Source organism: Schistocerca piceifrons, chromosome 6 (genome assembly GCF_021461385.2).
Source record: "Schistocerca piceifrons isolate TAMUIC-IGC-003096 chromosome 6, iqSchPice1.1, whole genome shotgun sequence".
NCBI classification, from domain to species: domain Eukaryota; kingdom Metazoa; phylum Arthropoda; class Insecta; order Orthoptera; family Acrididae; genus Schistocerca; species Schistocerca piceifrons.
This window is the reverse complement of record NC_060143.1, coordinates 431,541,741-431,562,074: the sequence shown is the minus strand read 5'-3', so window position 1 is coordinate 431,562,074 and position 20,334 is coordinate 431,541,741. Positions and strand designations below refer to the sequence as shown.

The 20,334-nt window shown below is 40.5% G+C and overlaps 1 protein-coding gene across 3 annotated transcripts in view; it reads left to right on the top strand.

Annotated features, from left to right (window-relative positions):
• LOC124802978 (ankyrin repeat and IBR domain-containing protein 1-like) overlaps positions 1 to 20,334 on the top strand; it is a 579,445-nt gene that overhangs the window by 326,912 nt on the left and 232,199 nt on the right. For 2 of the 3 annotated variants that reach the window (XM_047264078.1, XM_047264080.1), the window contains 3 exons: positions 11,651 to 11,832; positions 12,683 to 12,922; positions 18,379 to 18,542. In XM_047264078.1, coding sequence (XP_047120034.1) covers positions 11,651 to 11,832; positions 12,683 to 12,922; positions 18,379 to 18,542 — 586 coding nt within the window. The remainder of the gene's footprint in view (positions 1 to 11,650; positions 11,833 to 12,682; positions 12,923 to 18,378; positions 18,543 to 20,334) is intronic. The other variant, XM_047264079.1, reaches the window with a different exon arrangement.

Genomic DNA, 20,334 nt, shown 5'->3' with positions numbered 1-20,334 from the left:
CAACTTGACTCATATGCACCCATGTCAGAACCATAGAACATAAAGGCAAAAAAAGGAGTTAAAAGTGACTAAATGTGAAGCTCAATTAATGGAAGAAAAGACAGCTAAAAACCATGACTTGGAGGAAGGTCCATAGAATATGCCATAGAGACAATAGAGGTTCTTAACTAAAGATTAAATGTTCTTAACCATATTGCTACAACGGATAACAAGTAAAATGCGGTCAGCAACCTGTGTGTTTTTTGCTAAAACAACTGATAACTCAGACGGCAAACATAAATGAGAACATAAGAGGTTAAAAAAGGACATTCCATCAGGAAATGGTAAACCATCAAAGGTTGAGGACAATGAGCACAAAGAGGCGGGGTATAACCACTTAAGAAATGGAAATGGCTAAAAAGACAGTGCCCAATATGTATCGTAGCTAAAATGGCCTCCTCATGGCGAGAGGGTCGAGAGGAGGTCGGCCGAGCCACTGGGAGAGTTTAATTCTCCAAAGCTTGTTTCCATGAAGGGAAGACCAGTGGTGATGCAAAAGTGACACCACCTGCTGAGAGATGGCAACACAGAGATCATTGGAGGGAATGGAAGAACTAGTGGGCTGAGGTACGAGGACTGCAGCCTTGGCAGCAGTGTCAGTGCCCTCGTTTCCCATCAGACCGATGTGACCAGGGATCCACATAAACATCACAGTGGCTCGATTGAGGGTGAACAAGTGAAAGCTTTCCTGGAGCTGTTGCACTAAAGGATGAATGGTGTATAGCACAAAGAGGCTCTGAAGGATACAGGGTACTTATAATGGTGGAAAAATCAAGACTTCTTTATGACTTTATTAAATTCTATAGTTTTTCCTGATTACATTGATGTATACATTATAGGGTTTCACATGAATAATGACGTATATATACCAAATTTTAAATTTATGGTCATGTATGCTGCCACGCCTCCTCTATTTCTGTTACAGAAACCAGTATTATTTTGAAAAGAACTGAACTTTCTGTTTCCAGGGATTATACGAATGGTACATTGTATATTTTGGTAACAGTGCAGGTTTCTACTATCTGTAAATGATTATCTTTGCTAATTTTTATTTTTGTTTTGCTGAAGCAGTTTGTTCATGTGTTACTGAATGTTTGTTGCCTGAGTGCTACATATATTTGTGGAAGTACATATCCTTTAGTGTGCAACAAATACAAACTATGCCATGCATCAAGAAATTCAGTAAAAGGAAATTTCTTGGTAACCAGTTCATAAACAAAGAAAGCCACACTGTTGAAAGTAACCTATGTTCAGATCTTAAGGGACGAAATTCCCCCATGGCACACCTCCTGGTGATTCAAATTTTTGTGTTAACAATGACACTGTTTGTAGTGGATTTCTTGTTATCGATGTGGGCATCTTATCTTCTTTGATAAAGGAAGTGGCAAAATGCAAACAATGTGATGGTGTAGACTGTCTGGAAATAACTGAACAACAAAGTAGCAGGAATGGTTTAGTGCCAAAATTAGTTGTTCTGTGTAGATCCTGCAATAAATCTACCTCGAAAATGACTTCGAACATTGTGCATAATTCATATGATGTGAATTTGAATTTAGTGTATGCAATGCGTGCAATAGGAAAAGGAAAAAAGGCTGGTTAAACGTTTTTTGGTTTGATGGACCTTCCTCCTACTCCCAGTAGGTTCAGCAAGTACATAAAAATACTTTTAGGTGCCTTGACAGTTGTGTCTAAAGCATCTATGAAATGTGTAGTAGAAGAAACTGTAAATATTAGTGGAATCAGGAACTTTGGTGTTGCACTTGATGGGACATGGTAACGTCAAGGACATCGTTCCTTCAATGGTGTTGTAAGTGCTACTTCTCTGGAGAATGGAAAAGGTGTTGATGTTGAGGGCTTATCTAAGTACTGCCACACCTGCCATGGTAACACTGAAGGACATATTGAACATCAGCGTTCTAAGAATTATGATGGTTACAGTGAAGGTATGGAGTGCAATGGAGCTCTAAAAATATTTCAGAGGTCAGTGCCCATTTATAATGTTAGATATATGAAGTACCTAGGCGATGGGGACTCAAAAGCTTTCAATAAAATTAATGAGTTCGATGTTTATGGTGATGCATTGGTGACGGAACTGGAATGTTGTGGACATGTGCAAAAGAGGATGGGTGCTCTATTGAGGAAGCTACGAAGAGAAATGAAAGGAAAGTTGCGATCTGATGGAAAATCTCTGTTTGACTGAGGCAGATTGACAGAAACTGAAATAGACCTTCTTCAGAGTTGTTATAGACTGGCCATTAGAGGAACTGCACCTCTGAATGATGTTACAGCAATGAGAAAAGCTGTATGGGCCACTTACGTTCATGAGTTGTCCACAGGTGACCACCCTGTTCACAGACTTGGCCCTAAAGGAGGAGATTCTTGGTGTGGTTACCAAAAAGCAAAAGAAAGTGGTCAAATATACCATCATAAGCATTCTCTTCCTGAGCCTGTTATGAATGAAATAAAACCAATTTTTAGAGTCCTTCCTGAGCTTGTTATGAATGAAATAAAACCAATTTTTAGAGACCTTGCTTTGCTTAGTAAATGTCTTCATGGGGGCACTCAGAATACAAATGAAAGTTTCAACCATTGCATATGGGAGAGATTACCCAAGAATGTTTTTGTAGGACTAAATACGTTAAAAGTTGGTGTACTAGATGCAGTGATAAGTTCCAATGATGGAGTGATACGAAGGTTGGAAGTCCTGAGAAATTTAGGCTTAAAATGTAGCTGTAATATGGAAGATCAATTGCTTGCATGTGAGAGACAACGGGTGCAAATAAGCAAGAAGTGCTAAAAGGAATGCCAAGAGGAAGCTTGAAGATTAAGAAATGCTGCAGGATGAAGACTATGCTTCAGGAATGCTCCGAGGCACAGTTTAATTGAACTCGTATCTTCATTCATTGTATTTACCAGAATTCAGGTACAAATATTTCCTAAATTTTATAAATCATTGTTCTAATTTTTTTCTGTAACTTGCAATAGCCCATACTTATGTAGTAGCCCTAAACCATATTGCAGAATCAAGTAAATTATAGAAAAAATAACATTTTTACTAGGGAAAAAATTATAAAAATTAAAATGTAATGTGATATTTTTTATCCTTGTAATATACATAATAGGTAGAATTAAATAGGTCTAGTACCTCAGCCATCATGTCATGCATACCTGGTAAAAATTTGATCTCCTTCAAATGTATGACATTGGATTAAATGGTTTCTCAATTTGAGGAAGCATTTTGGAAAAAAATGCATCAATTTCTTTGTAATATTTTTAATAACCCTATGCAGGTTCTGAAATATTCAAAATACTTATAATTTGTTTAGAAAGTGTGCTGCATTATCTGCTATAAACAAAAAATCTCTAAAACATATACATTATAAACAGTGCCTGAAAGAAATGGGTGTTGGTATTTACATGATATTGAGCTGGAAAAGTACCCTGTATCCTGAAGAGCACTAAGAGAGTTGTATCCTGAAGGGCACTAAGAGAGTCAGAGCAGATGACAGAACAGAAAAGCCTCTGTTGCCGGATGTACTGCATGGCCTGACACATTGCAAAGAGCCCCACTGTAAATACTGAGCAGTTTTCCAGAAACCAATACCAAAAGTTGTTGGTGCCAATGATGAAGGCACATCCAACACGATGGTCAGTCCGAGAGCCATCAGTGTACACAAAGGTACTATCATGACATTCCGTACAAAGGTTGAGAAACTTAACAGCAATAGAGCAAGTCTCGAGTAGTGTCCTTAGGAAGTGAATAAGGTTCAAGGTGAACACAGGCTGCTGCACGAAGCCAAGGTGGTGAGGAATTCACACCTGTTGGGAAAGTGGCAGGTAGTGTGAATTAAGCTGCCAGAGTAATAGTCAAAAGTGATCTCCAGGAGGTAACAGAGAAGAGGGATACGTTCCATACTGCCGATCAAAGGAGTCATTGAAGAAGGAGGCATAGAATGGGTTGCCAGGCATGGCAGACAAATGGCATGTGCATCTAGTGAGGAGAAAATGATGGTGGTATGACAGCAATAGTTCGGCAGCTTCTGCATACAGGCTCTCAACCAGGCTAGTGTTAAAAGCCACCAGTGGCCAAACGGATGCCATGATGGTGGATTGTATTGAGACAGAATAATATGAACCGACATGCAGGTGCATAAACGAAACACCCATAGTCTAGTTTCGAACAGACAATAGATTGGTACAAATGGAGGGGGATGATCCAATCCACTCCCCAGGAAGTTCTGCTGAGGGTACATAGGACGTGTACACCATGTGACTAGGTAATACACATGGGAGGACTGACAAAGTTTCCTATCGAGCATGAGCCCCATGAGTTTCATAGTTTCAGTGAATGGAAGAACAACAGACCAAAGATGTAAAGATGGTGGAAGAAACCGATTGTGCTGCCAGACATTCATACAAATGATTTTGTCAGTGGAAAAGCAAAAGCCGCTGTCAGTGCTCCACAAGGAAAGACAATAGAGACAACACTGAAGACGCCGCGTCAAGTAGACATGTCCATGAAGACCTGCAGTAGATGGCAAAATTGTCAACAAAAAGAGAACCGGAGATGCCCGATGGGAGAGAGGCCATAATAGGGTTAATGGTGCTAGCAAAGAGGGTGACACTCAGGATGGAACCTTGAGGCACACTGTTTTTTTTATGAAGGTGTCCAACAAGGCAGAACCCATAGGTGCCTAAAAACGTAGCCTTTTAAAAATCCCTGAAGGAAACAGGGCATGTGGCCTCGGAAGCCCCATGTGTAGAGAGTACTGAGGATACCAGTGTTCCAGCAGGTGTCATAGGCTTTCTCCAAATCGAAAAACATGGCCACAGTCTGGTATTTCCGTGTTAAACCATTCATGACATTGGTTGACAAAGTGATAAGACAATCAACTGCAGAACGGCATGCTCGAAATCATCATTGTGCAGTAGTTAGTAAATTGCGAGACTTGAGCCACCATACCATCTTGGGCATGAATCATACATTCCTTCACCTTGAAAACACAGCTGGTGAGAGTAATGGGGCAGCAGCTAGAAGGAAAATGTTTGTCCTTACTGGGCTTAGGTATGGGTATCATAGTGGCTACAAATGCCCTCTGTCCAGATGCAATTGTACGTATGAAGGAGAAAGTGCTTGCCCACAAGAGAAAGGTACTGCAAGATATGTATATGTTGTCTGGTGCTGGAGCAGAGGGTTGGGATGAACTGGGAGCATGACCTAGCTCCCACACAGTAAAGGCAGCATTGTAACACTCACGATTCTGAGAAAAGGATGTGCCTGAGCCTCCTCCACTTGTTTCTGACAGAGGAATCCTTTGTGTGAGATGGTTACTGACTTACTGAAATCTGACCAAAAGCAAATGTGAAAAAGAATTTCTTAGTGAAACTTGGACCCTTCAGAAATGAATCCAATTGTTTTTTTGTGCTACAGAGAGAAAAAGATGTATGGCATTGTGGGGCAGTAAGCCCCTAGAAGTAGTTTCAGCCACCTGATTGGAATGATTTTCTTTGCACACACAGTGGCATCTTTCCTTTGCAGTGTACAAGTGTAGCTGGTTTGTATGGTGGCAGTAATGAGTGCATATTAGATTTAGGTGTTGTGTTTTTATTTCTGATGAGACTGAGAAAAAAAGGGAGTGGATGAAACCTTGTGCCAGCATGTAGCTCACTCCTCTCAAGTAGCAAAAAAAAGAGGGCCACTCAACTTAAATGTCTCCATCTGCAGACGAATCACAGTCAACACTATCCTGCACCCTCACTGCATGAAAAAGTGTCGGCTGGTTGGGAATTTAATCCAGCGCACTGGTGCAAAGTCTGGTGATCAGGAGCTTAATGCTACCATCTGTCCTACACTTCCCATTCAAATACTGGATGGGCTACCTCCAAATTGAGAAGAACCATACAGGTATGGGTTAGTGACAGCAGCTATGCATTCTAATTATGTGTCAGTTTGTTATTGTGTACCAAACATGAATTCATCACATCCTTTTTTTTTTAAATAAAAAGATAGACTGTGTGAAGACTGCACCAAAGAAGACAATTTCGTCTGCTGCATTTCTGTGTATGTGAAATATTCATCTTATTGGTTACTTTGAAAAGCATGTAACAAAAGTAACTAAAGTATAATTGGTATGTCTACCTGACCAATTGGATGTCACAGTGACAGAAAGTTCTCAGCCTGTTTCTTCCAAAAATTTTAAACCTGCTACAGCTGGCACACTGTATACCCAGTTTGAATATTTATCAAGGGTTACTAATTCACAAACAACTAGTTTACAAACATGGCATGCATACTGCAAGTCATATCAGAATCAATTCTCTAATAGACAATGAAAGACACAGTATTGTCCAATTCATACATGATGACAGTTCATGCAAGCCTAGTCACAGATAGGGATTGCACTAAGAGTTCTTCTTGTGGGACACCCACAGCTGTACAAGTCCATTTTGAAGACTGAAGAAACCACAGGACAGTTTCTTAATCTGAAACCTTTTATTGTGTACATGACTAGTTTTAGAACATTCCATCATCTGGTGTAAAAAATAAAATAACTTAATCATCTGAGGTCATCCTCATCCCAGTGCTGTCATGGAACCAAAGGTTCCATTTCAAAAGGATAAAAGAGAGAAAAATTCTGTAACAATTCTTCCCCTTTGCTCTGCGAGCAGGAAACAAGCAGGAAAACTGTGTAATAGTAAGTGCTCCAAAACTGGTCATGTACACAATAAAAGATTGTGGATTAAGCAGCTGTCCTGCGGTTTCTTCATTTTTTGAAAGGGTTGCAGTTTTGCCACCACCAAGCATCAGTTGTGGTGTCCGTGTACAAGTGCTTTGTGCTTGAAGAAAGCACATATCCTGCAAATTGTGTTTCTTGCTTGCTTATGTAGAATTTGTCGCTTGCCCCCTCCATCAGGTTTGATTTATTATTTATTTATTTATTTCTTGTTCATTACAAAATAATAAGTGTTACAGACTATAAATATTGCAAAATATGTGTTTACAATAAAGAATAGTCAGGATTATGAATGTAGATTTGGGCACATATTTGCATTTAATAATAAAAGAAATGCAAAACATTGTGGTTCAGGAACTCTTCTATCATATAAAATGATCCTTGTCATAGGAGCTGCCTTAAAGTTTTTTTAAACAGGAGTGGATATCATGTATTCTTCTCGTCTCATGACTATGATACTCACTATTCAGTTTAAAAATGGATTTTTCTTTCCCTTTGAAGAACATCAAAGAGAATATGTATTGCTATAATAGAAGGAAACATTCCACATGGGAAAAATTATATATAAAAACAAAGATGAGGTGACTTACCGAACGAAAGCGCTGGCAGGTCGATAGACACACAAACAAACACAAACATACACACAAAATTCAAGCTTTCGCAACAAACTGTTGCCTCATCAGGAAAGAGGGAAGGAGAGGGGAAGACGAAAGGAAGTGGGTTTTAAGGGAGAGGGTAAGGAGTCATTCCAATCCCGGGAGCGGAAAGACTTACCTTAGGGGGAAAAAAGGACAGGTATACACTCGCACACACGCACATATCCATCCACACATACACAGTGTCTGTATGTGTGGATGGATATGTGCGTGTGTGCGAGTGTATACCTGTCCTTTTTTCCCCCTAAGGTAAGTCTTTCCGCTCCCGGGATTGGAATGACTCCTTACCCTCTCCCTTAAAACCCACTTCCTTTCGTCTTCCCCTCTCCTTCCCTCTTTCCTGATGAGGCAACAGTTTGTTGCGAAAGCTTGAATTTTGTGTGTATGTTTGTGTTTGTGTGTCTATCGACCTGCCAGCGCTTTCGTTCGGTAAGTCACCTCATCTTTGTTTTTATATAGAATATGTATTGCGCAGTAGATGTAAGGATTCCAAGTTTCTTAAAAAGAATCCTGCATGTAGCTCTAGGATGGACTCTGCACATGATACTTATGGCTCTTTTTTGTGCACACAGTACTTTTTAGCCAGTGACTGATTACCCCAAACTATAATTCCATATGCCATAATGGCATGAAAATAACCATAATATGCGGACTTCATGGTTTCCATACTTCTATAAGAAGAAACAATGCGTAATGCATAAGTTGCTGAACTCAATCATTTGCATTGATTCTGTATGACAACTTGCAACAAATGGAATAAAGACTCACTAAATAACTTTCTCTCTTTATATTTAATGCTTGTAATGGTTCAAATGGCTCTGAGCACTATGGGACTTAACATCTGCGGTCATCAGTTCCCTAGAACTTAGAACTACTTACACCTAACTAACCTAAGGACATCACACACATCCATGCCCAAGGCAGGATTCGAACCTGCGACCGTAGCAGTCGCACGGTTCCAAACTGAGCGCCTAGAACCGCGAAACCACCGCGGCCGGCTCGTGGTGGGCACTGGTCACAATGCTTTGGCTTATCAGTTCAAATGGTTCTGAGCTCTATGGGACTTAACATCTATGGTCATCAGTCCCCTAGAACTTAGAACTACTTAAACCTAACTAATCGAAGGACAGCACACAACACCCAGTCATCACGAGGCAGAGAAAATCCCTGACCCCGCCGGGAATCAAACCCGGGAACCCGGGCGTGGGAAGCGAGAACGCTACCGCACGACCACGAGCTGCGGACGCTCGTAATGGTTACAACATACACAGCAGAGCATTTAGAGCACTACTGAATGCTCATTGACTGTTGGAGAATTTGTGAATCCAATTTTATACATTTGAAGGAGACCAAATTTTTACCAAATATGCATCACATGATGGCTGAGGTACTAGACCTATTTAATTCTACCTATCATGTATATTACAAGGATAAAAACTATCACATCTTATATTTTACTTTTTATCAATTTTTGCCATAGTAAAAATGTTATTTTTTCTATAATTTACTTGATTCTTCAATATAGCTTAGGTTTACTACATAAGTATGGACTATTGCAAGTTACACACCTGTGCAGAACAAGTCAAAACTCACCCGCCATCATTCATAACTTCAACCAGAGAGCAGAAGAATAAAAATAAACTCTGTATCAATAAATACAGACTGACAATTCGAATGTCTTCCACAATTGCTCTTCCCTGATAGACTCTGCCCATAGCAGAAATGTTGGCCAACTGTGTTGATCCAAAGGGGGGACTACTTGGGAAACTGAATAAATTCTTGATCATAAAATTACACACTCCATTCAGCAAGGTCATAGAAATTCAGGATTTTTATATTGTTAATATAAATTTCAATATAATTCTTTTGGGACCTTCGATGGTGACTCATGTTACATTTTGAAATCAGTGTTTTATTATGTTGACTTGTTACAATCTATAAATTCATATTTTCTTTTGTAAATCATCATTATAAATTGTGTTATTCAGGCAAAGATTTTGAAGTGTTATTTAAGCAGGGAAGGGCATTAAAATTAAAGAACAAGAAAGTAATTTATGTTATGACTCATGTTACAAATTTGGGACATCCTATTACTAATGTGCATTTTAGGTCAAAAGTGTTCTCAAACTATCAGGAGTATGGATCTGGTTTTTATCACAGAAAATGTGTATTAGGTTGGCATTCAAATGACAGAGTTACAGATTTCTAAAAATATTTATACCATGTGAATATTGTAATATATTGAAAAAGGCGTGTGATTCAATGTTACATGACTCATGTTACTTGCTACCTCTTCTTGGAAATTTTTTTTCCTGCAAACAGAGATAAGAAAATATGACATTATGTGCTAAATAAGGTAAAATTAACATTTCACTTTTCAAATACTATAAAAAATTATAAGAGCATGACATCTGGGAAAATGAACTGTTTCAATTAAATGTCAGAGAACTGAAAATATCCTCTTGCATTTTCTTTATAATTTCGTCACATTTTACAGGCCATTTCCAGTAGTGATCAGCACACTCCATTGCGCCAATTAAGCGAGAATTTCCAAAAACTGCATGTACTACTCCGGCATTGAATTTTCTGTCATATCCTACTTTGTACCAGTCTCCAGTTTTCACACTTTCTATAGTTTCTTCAGTATGATGATCTGCAGCAACAAAATTCTTTGGAGACAGTAGATATGTTTGTAGTACTCCTTTCTTTTGGTGAAAGTAGTGAATGCTCTTTATGTTTGGTACCGATGGTGCTGAATAAATATTTGAGTCAAATTAAGTTTTACATTGATTCCTTGAATTTCATCAATAGACACATGAAAAACCTACATAGTTGTGGTACTTGCAGCTACCTGAGCGAAGGTTGATGCATCACCTACTATGAATTTCCGCATTTTTACTGCATTTTCCACTAGCCGTTCCGCAACTACATCAATTCCGTTTGCGGCTTTTTTACCATGGGATGTAGCAAATAAGTTCCAATAGATTTCCACATTATGAAATGATTGAATTGAGGCAGGTCCATCTGACCAGATTGAAAATACCTTCACATTTTCAGGTATAGTTGACAGTACCTTGCTAATGAAAGCAATTGCAGCATTTGAGCCATGGCTTTATCCAGAGCGCTAAGTGACTTATATGGTGATAAGCTTGCTTTACTAGGCTGCTGATCTTGCATCTTATGTTGCCTGTGTTTTCTAACTCCCTCCCCATTTTTATCTCTTCTTTCTTATGATAACAGCCCTTGCTTATGTTGACTCAACTGTAGAAACTTTTGTTTCTACTTCTGCTGGCCTTTTCGAGTTTCTTCCAGATGCTTCTTCTTAAATTCTTCATTTTTTCCTTCATTCTTTAACTTTTCCCTCCTCCTACTCTGTCTTTCTGCTGCTACTAAGAACATCCTCTTCTTCTAACCTTAAAATAATACAACTGTGACTCAGATTATGTGAGTCACATTACGCTGTTAATTTTCTGTTTTTACTATATTGGTTGAAATTGGGAAATTTTTAGTAGTGACGTTAGTTACACATTCATACCAAGAAGTAAATTACTGAACAAGATAAAGTTATCTCTCATATATCTCTATTGACATAAAAACTTAATTACATGTAAGTGACTCATGTTACATGAAAGTTCATGCTGTTGTGTTATATTGTTTACCCCAGCCTATAATTTACCCACTTCAGTTTTATACTCTTTATGCAATACATTAGGGTATATAACAGTAATATAAATAATGATATATTAATTCTTACCTGCCAATTAGTTGAAATGAAGGTTTAAAATCTCCAACTCACAATCTCATCACATGAAAAACATATGGCATTATAAAAATGGCTACAAATTAAGGAGGGCAATCAATAATGGGCCACAAACCATTGTTGCCATACAGTAAAAACTCCAGCCTTTTCAAAAAATATATAAAAAGTACCAAATTTTAAACTTTTAAATATCATACATGTGTCCTACTTTATGTGGAACACCCCTTTTGCAGATATTTTGCCAACACTAATGACAAAGTACTGGATTTGAATTTATCTTGTCTTATGTTCTACCTTTTTCAATTGTGCCAAATTTTATCCTCTCTGCATTTCATCTTTGTCATTCATTCTATTTACATGTTATGATGTAGTAATTTAAACTTTAATAACATTTCTGTGCTGTGGTTTTTTTCAAATGTTCATTGTGGACTACGTAATTCAGAGAAGGAACGATGTTTCAGAATGGTCCCGCGAGGCCCTGCTAGACAAGTGGATGAAGGATGCAGTTGCTTGTTGCCAGTTGGCAGGTGTGCAGCCCCCAGCCTCGGCTCTTCAGCTCCGTGACAGTGGCAGCACACCTTCATCCCCAGTTCTGCAGCCTCCAGATATACCACCAGACCCTGAAGACCTTACAGAGCCTGTTGTGAGTGTCATGATAAGATTTTCTTTTGCATGTACTGGCCATGGGAAAAATTAGACATACAAATTTTAACATATAGCACTTGCCAAATAGCCTCCATTTGTGAATACAGAAAACTCCTGATTACCTGGGTGCAAAAAATCCAGTTTGTGGATTATCTGTGCAGAGTTCGCTGGGAGGGAAGGGGTGAGGAGAAGAGAGGAGGGGATCGGAGGGGGAGGGGGTGGTAAGATCTGTTACAATTAAAATAATATTTTCATTTGAAACTTGCTATAATGCATGTGACTCATGTTTCCTCATGTGCACTGAGGCACAGACGTGCATTGATCTTTTATTAGAGTAATGCTGTAGGCTTCTACATGAGACGTATAACATGTTTTAAAAATACAGAAAGTAGCAGTTTCTTGTAAACAGAAAGTAGCAGTTTCCTCTAAAAATGTGTATTTTGGATTGCCCTTGATTTATGGTTATATGTGTAATCTGTTTCATGATTTATTGTTTGTTACATCATTACTAACTATATGCTTTCTTAATGCTTCAGTTTTATTTGTTGGCTATCTCTGTTTGCCCCTCTCAGTCTTACACACACACACACACACACACACACACACACACACACACACACACACACACACGAGAGAGAGAGAGAGAGAGAGAGAGAGAGAGAGAGAGAGAGAGAGAGAGAGAGAGAGAGAGAGAGAGAGAGAGAGAGAGATAGATAGATAATTTGTGGGAAAAGTGTAGATGATACCACGTGAACTAATTGTTCTGCCTTCATGTATGTTCTTTCTTTTCTACCTAAATCTTCTCAGACTGTTTCTGTTTCACCAAATTTTCTTGTTTGTATTATAAGCAGTGTGAAATCTGCACACTGCCAGTGTCAGAGGAGACTGGTGGTGATGTGTCAGCACCCTGTGGTCACCGCTTCTGCACTTCGTGCTGGGAGAATTATCTCACAGTCAAGATCCAAGCTGGCGATGCCCATGGAATTCTATGTCCTGCTTACCAGTGCCCCATGTTAGTGCCTGCGGATGTAATAGAGAAGCTTGTTTCTCCAGATATGGCTCGTCGATATCTTCAGTTTGATATTGAGGTCTGTATGATATACTGCAGTAATTAAATTACTAGGTTTGTTCCAGTGTTTGCATCATGGTTCTAAATTATTATTTTCTAAACATTATATGTAGATTCAATTTATATTTCAACATAATAGAAGCAAAAATTGAGTATTAACTTTTTGACAAAAGCAGAGCACCTACATGACACCAAGTTAGGAGTAAATGATCAAGGATCACATGAGATAAATTTTGTAGTACTTGAATATCCAGTTCTCAGAATTTTTAAACATTCTTTCATTACAAGTTTTATGTTTTGGTACTCCTGAGGTGACAAGGACAGCATGTAATAAACTTGATCCACTGGTTAACGAAAGAACCAATTTTATGGGTAATGCACAAATGAACAGTTCACAGTTCTGATGTGATGTAGAAAATAAGAGCCACTTATTATGAATGATAGAGTTATCACCATAGTCCAACTCAATGTCTTAGGTCAGTGTCTAGCTGATGCCTGGTTGATGTCGTAGATGGTGTTCTGGTCAATGTGCAGATTTGTGTCCAGCTCAGTCAGGTGCAAGCTGGTCAGTGTCTTGTTCAGAGTCGTGTACTGCCCTGGGTCGACATATGGTCAGAGATCTGTGTGGTGCTGAAGAATGCTGCTGAAGATGACTACCAATGGATGAGATGCAAGGAACAGCCAGTGTTGAGCCCAGAGTGAGAGCAAGTGCTGTAGGCTAGTGGTCATGCATCATCTTAAGAAATCCTTTGGAAAGATTTCCATGATGATCATGTGACATGCAGGCACATGACATGGCATGCAGACAAAATGTGCCATGTTTGCAGTGGACTGTGTGGCTGCAGGTGCAGGTGGCGAGCAGTGCTGGTCTCTCTCATGGAGCCTGCCAGATTCTGCCATGTACACAGAGGGACATGTTAATGTTGTCATCTGGTATATACATGAGGTGGTGAGCAGCATATATGAGCAGAATTGGGATTGCCATATGTGTCTGGGTCGGCAAAGGATGCTTATGGTGTGGGAACCCGCTGGCTGGAGATACATTCTGTAGTGGTATTTGGGTAGGCAGGTGGCCAGATATACAGCCCCTCCCTCTGAAACAGATGGCTAAACCACGAAGCACAGATTGCCAGAGGGAAGGTGGAGATGCTCCGGAGGATGGAGAATGGGCCCTGAGTGGGGGCGCAACAGAAGTGCCAGAAAGTGGAAAAGTGGCACGAGCATGTAAGGATCCTGAAGAGCAAAGATGAGATCTGATGCACAAGGAAAAAATGGACTAGAATGTGCAAGGAAAAGGCACTGAAGGAAGAGGAGAAGTATGAAGACGGTGTGGAAGGAAACATATGCATCAAAGAGGCACTAAAGAAAAATGGAAGACTGAAAGACCCGTCCTGATAGTTAGCATCAGACCGGGGAATGCTACGCAGAGATAGTCCCATGTCCAATTGCAGAGGCAGCTGTAAGTGTGAAGGCTGCAGTGTGTGTCTTGACATGCACAGTGTTGTGCATAGGAGCACAGTGGTGCACGTGGGAGTGCAGTGGCACATGTAGGAAGTGAATGTAAGTGGGGACCTCAGTGCTGGTTGCTATGGCATGGCACTCATGGAAGGGATACCAGCCATCATTGCATCTTCCTGATGAAGGGCAGGGGGAGGGAAGAAATTTGGACCTCGCGGCCAGAGGGGGTGGTGAGTGTAGCAGTAGGTGACATCGGATGCCAGAAAGACTGCCCGAGGAAGATCGACACATGGCCCGTGCTGTCACCATTGTGTATTGAAGATCTGGGTGTGGGGCCATTCTTGAGAGGAGAGCTGACCATGGCAGCATCATTCAGATGAAGTGGTCTGGTAGCGTCAGACTTGACTGAAGGAGGACAGTCGCCAGGTGAGAGAAGATGTGGATATGGAAAGCAAGAGGCAAGCAGAGCTGTCATCAGGAAAGAACAACCAGGCCTCCAAGGGTGGTGAGACCTGGTGCAGGCTGAGGCAGCAATGGGCAGGACCACACCTTAGGCACAGTACAAACCGTGGTGTCATCTGTTGGAGAAGAGGTAAAAACATGAGATGAGTGGAACCCATACACAGAAGCTTAGAGGCCCCAGGGGGAAGCAGGGCATCAAGGACAAGATCAAAGAATCCTTGACAGGCAGAAAGAAGGCTGATGTGTCAGGGGGTGACACACCAGGGTCATCAGAGTTGGAAGGGAGCAGAGCAATGCCATCAGTGGATGAAGAAAGGAAGTCCTTTGAGCGTGCATGTCAGATGCACAGGAAGGAAATGAGAGTATCCGATGGAGAGGGGAGTGAGGAGTCATGCAGCTAGCTGGCCAGTGGTGAGGAGGATGGCGGTGGTGCTGGAACAGGAAGAGGCACTGGAGCCAGCAGTGATGGTGCTGATGATGCAGGGATAGATGACACAGGATCTGTTGGTATAGCAACAGAAGGCATCACAGCAGGAGGACCCAGATCAGGAGGCACAGTATCGGAAGGCACAGGAGCAGGAGGTGCCCATGGTACAGGATTTGGCCAGCACCCGTGGTTCAGGAACTGACGAGGCCTGACGCACAGGAGCTGGAAAAGCCTGTGATGCAGGGACCAACAGGGCCTGAGGTGCAGGCACTGGAGGACTAGAGGAGGCTTCAGAGCTGGGTGAAGTGCCAAAGCCTGAAAAGGAAGAAAAGTTGAAGAGGGTGGTGGAGCCGAAGAATGTGTCAGAGTGGTAGAGCAAGAGATTCTGAGGATGCATAGAGCAAGAGAGGGCATTGGAATCTGAGGAAACTGTGCTGTAGTTGGTGGTACTGGAGACAGAGGAGCTAGAGGCAGCCAGAAGAGAACAATAAGAAGTGAAGAGATGAGGAGAAGATGGTTCAGCCTTGCAAGGAATGTAGGCCATGAATCCTAAGCAGGATTGAACTGCAGAGGAAGCTGCACTGAGTCTCTAGCCAGGGGAGAGGGGGAACAGCATCAGGATGGGCAAGGCACCATCGAAGAAGCATGCAGTGGTATGCAGGAAGTGCCATGTGTGATGCAGAAACTATGCTGTCCTGTCTGTAGCATGTGGGGGCATTCTCACCAGACAGTGCCGAGTTAAATGAGCAGTGCCCTGAGTGAGATGCTGCAACTACAGATCATGTAACTGTTAAAGTTGGAGCTGTGGTAGTTCCAGTGCAGGAATGGCCATGGTGGTCATGAAGATGTGAGAAGTATCTACGAAAGAAAAGACACACATAGGATTGTTCCTCATTGCCACTTTTATGTCTTGGTCCTTATGAGGTGGATAGAACAGCACATGATAGTATGGCCAGGCTGATGTCCGGCTCAGTCAGTGTCTTGGTTGGAGTCCTGGGCCTTGCTGACTCAACATTCTGTTGGAGGTAGGGGAGGGACTGATGGCTGCTGCTGAAGATCGCTGCCAACAGATAAGGTGCAAAGATTTGCAGGCATTGAGTCTGGAATGAGAGCGAGTGCTGTAGGCTAGTGATCATGCAGCATCTTAATTAATCTGGCTGAAGGGTTTCTGTGACGGTCGTGCGGCTTGCAGACACTTGACGTGTGGTGCAATGATTGGTTGCACGTGCAGCTGGCAGGTGATGATGGTGCCTCTTGTGGAGTCCACTGGAGAGTGGTTTGTACCCAGACGGGTGTGATGCTGTTGTTGTGTGGTGCGTACACAGAACAGCATGTTGCTGTTGTCATCTGGTCTGTGGTGTGTATGACCAGATTTGTGATTGCTGCATGTGTCTGGTTTCGGTGTAGGATGCCTAGAATGTGCCAACATGCCAGCCAAAGATGTGACCTGTGGTGTTATTTGGTGCACAAGTGACCAGACGCTACAATTGGAATATACAAAAATACAGTAAAAAAGGAAGCATGAAAAGAAAAGATACAATAGGTAGTTGCAGGTGGAAAGAAAAAGTTACTTCAAATTGTTCTCTCTCCTGACATAGGTTATAGAGCTACTACCCCTTTGTTTCTTCCTTTCTTCCTTTCTTTCTTCCTTCCTTCTAGTATCTGTACATTTTATTATCTTTGTTTCTCTTTCATGTATTTAACTGTTCACCACAAAGGAATTATCCAAATTGGGTGCAAATCAGTAAATGTGATGTAGATGTACAAACAAACAAATGATTGCTGTTTCAGAAAATTTGGGTGATTTGTTCAAGAGAAAGAGCTTCAGAAATGGAGCAAGTCAATAATGTGTTGGTCCACTTCTGGCAATTATTTGGCTTGGCACTGATTTACAGAATTGTTGGATATGCTCCTGAGGGATATCGTGTCAAATTCTGTCCAATTGGCACATTACATCACCTAAATCCTAAGCTATTTGGAAGGCCCTACCCAAAATATTTCAACAATTCTTAATTGGGGAGAGATCCAATGACCTTGCTTACTAAAGAAGGCTTTGGCAAGCACGAAGACAAGCAGTAGAAACTCTCGCACAGTGCGGGCAGGTATTAACTTGCTAAAACATCAGGCCAGGTTGGCTAGCCATAAAGGGCAACAAAATGGGGGGTAGAATATCGTCAACATACCACTGTGCTGTAAGGGTATTGAGGATGACAACCAATGGGGTCATACTGTGGAAAGAACTGGCACCCTAGACCATCACTCCTGGTTATAAGGCTGTATGGTGAGTGACAGTCAGGCTGGTATCATTCCACTGTCCAGGGCGTCTCCAGGCAGGTCTTCACATGTAATCAGGGCTCAGTTCAAAATGAGACTCATCACCGAAGACAATTCTATTCCAGTCAATGAGATTCCAGGTCAAAGACTGTGTGATACCAACCTGACTGTCATCCACAATACAGGCTGACAACCAGGAGTGATGGTGTGGGTTGCCAGGGTTCTTGTTTCTCAGAACCCTTTACTTGAAGAGGATTGTAGTTACATCTTTACAACATAACATCCCAGAAGCAGAAATTTTGATGAGAAGTGGTGCAAATGAGTAAGTTTTTATACCCTGAATCCCGCTTATTTCAAACAATTTACCATTTCACTTTTTACATGTACAATTTCTAGTGATCTTATGTTATGCCATGATCATAAACAAAGCACAAGGTGAGACTCTGTGTGCTGCGATCTTGGAACTTGGTGTCAGCTGCTTTTCACATGGCCAATTTTACATGGCTCTCTCCTGTGTTAGTGAGGCAAACAAGCTCTTCATACATGTCTCCCAATCATACCAGTCAGAGACTGTGTACAAAGAAGCTTATAAGTAAAAAATAAATTCCACACATATGAAATCTCAGGCACAGCCATAAATAAATCCCTGGGCAATGCCAGGCTTCTCACTTAGTGCAACATAAAACTTAATTTAAAAAATTTTTTAGTTTCCTATATCTGTAATTTTTGTGGCAGTTCTGTGTTGCTTTGTGAATGCTTCTCTTTTGCTCCAGACACAATCTACAATTTAATATTATTTATAACAGTTCAGAACTTTCAATGGAGTTGACTTACAAATTATTCTTAAATGCTAGGCGTTTGTGGAGAGCAACCGAAGCATTAAATGGTGCCCAATGCCTGGCTGTGGTCGAGCAGTGCGGCTGCCTGAGTATGAGCAGCCACTACCTGGCTCTCGCTCAGGTTCTCCACCTCCAACATCACATGCTGTTGACTGCGGTAATGGGCATTTCTTTTGTTGGTGAGTATTAGTGGCTACATGATGGTTATTTGCATATTTCACTGGTTTCAGTAGGTGTACAATGACATTCTCATTCACTTTGGCTTAACATGCTTAGAAAAATATGCCTGTTCTGGAAGGAGAACAACAATTCTCACCTGTAACTACAGTGTATAAGACCTCAACATCAGAAGAATTATTCATGACCTCATGCAAGCTCTACCTTCATCAGTTTACATCTCAAATGATGATACAAAATTTTAAGTTTATTTTTACATTCAAGTTCAAAACCTGAAATGGGCAACTTTTTGTTCACAACAGTACTCTCTGTGTGATGGTCGTAGAGAACATAAGGCAGCATGCCTTGCCTCACATATTGGCTGCCCCAAGGAAATGTGCAGTGGTGGGTTGGCATAGAACCAATATTGCTGACACCATTATCTGTGTTTTGTGCTTCTGCAAAAGCAGCCACATATGCAGAAATGATGTTCATTTAAATGACACTTGCAGTTGAAACTGAAGTCACCATATTAATTGGCATGTGCAGTCCAGATACATATAAATTGAAATTATACATTATTTATCAGAAACAGTGAAAAACTAAGATGCAGAGAGGTATAAATTTTGATGCCTTTAATTAAAGGCCAATGACTTATGTCAAATTCATTGAAACATTAAATTTATTTATTCACTATAGATATTTAGTGATACGTGAAGAAAGGTATGTCAGAAATCAATAAAAATGATTAAAAATTGTTACAAAAGAATGATTAAAAAGATTACAAATGAATTATCAGTCACTACTCTCATCAGTGTAAGACTCCTCAGCATCATCACTTGAAGCTGCTGTATTATTAACAAATTCATCAGCAGCCATTTTGATGACTCCGCATTGCTTCCAGTACTCTTGCTCCAAGTGTTGTATTTTTCTTTAATAACCATCCAGTCCTCCACAACAACTGAGAGAAATGCAGTATTAATGAGAGTCTAAAGAGTTTCCTTAGACATGTTATCTGTTACATTGCATTCTCTGAAATTATATTTAATTTTGGCCCATGCAACTTCAGTCACATGCATATCACACAACTGAAGCAGTTTATTTTATGTAGATTATTATGCTGTCTGTTGACAGCAAGCTTGTTAAGACCATTAACTTTCTTGGCTGGTTTGTTCTTTTTAATTAAGCCACACAGTTTTTTTTTTTTTTTTTTTCGTTCTATCACTGCAGTTTATTTTTTCGGCTCATGATCACTCAAACATCGCTCTATCTTTGTAATCTTAAAAGTCATATTTAGATGATACTTTATTGACCTGGCTGCTGTGGTATGGTGTATTATCTATAACTATCATGGAAATTAGATGGAATATAAGTGTAATTATACATGCCCTGTACTTTGCTCTTGGAATAGAGGATTGTAGGACTGGATTAATGGGAAGAATCCTTTGTATATATTAGCAGCAGCCATGTTACATGTGAAACTACAGTGTGCATATAGTAGCTCTTACAACATGTAGTTCACCTACACTGAGTCCTCCAGCAACAACAGAACATACATTTCAAAATAATTCTAATGTAATACTCTGCCATATTAAAGGATGATCAATAGTAATATTATTAATAATTCAAATTACAACAGAAATTAAACCTTGTTGCCAGGGGTTCCAAGTGATTCACTCAAATAGTATTGGGAAACCTTCTGAGCCTTGTAGAACTGGACAGGCTTTTACCTTTGTATGTAGCAGCTTGTAATTTAGCCTGTGCAATAGAGTGGAGCTGATACTTTTGCTGTTTTTCTTTGTTGCAGCAATGTAA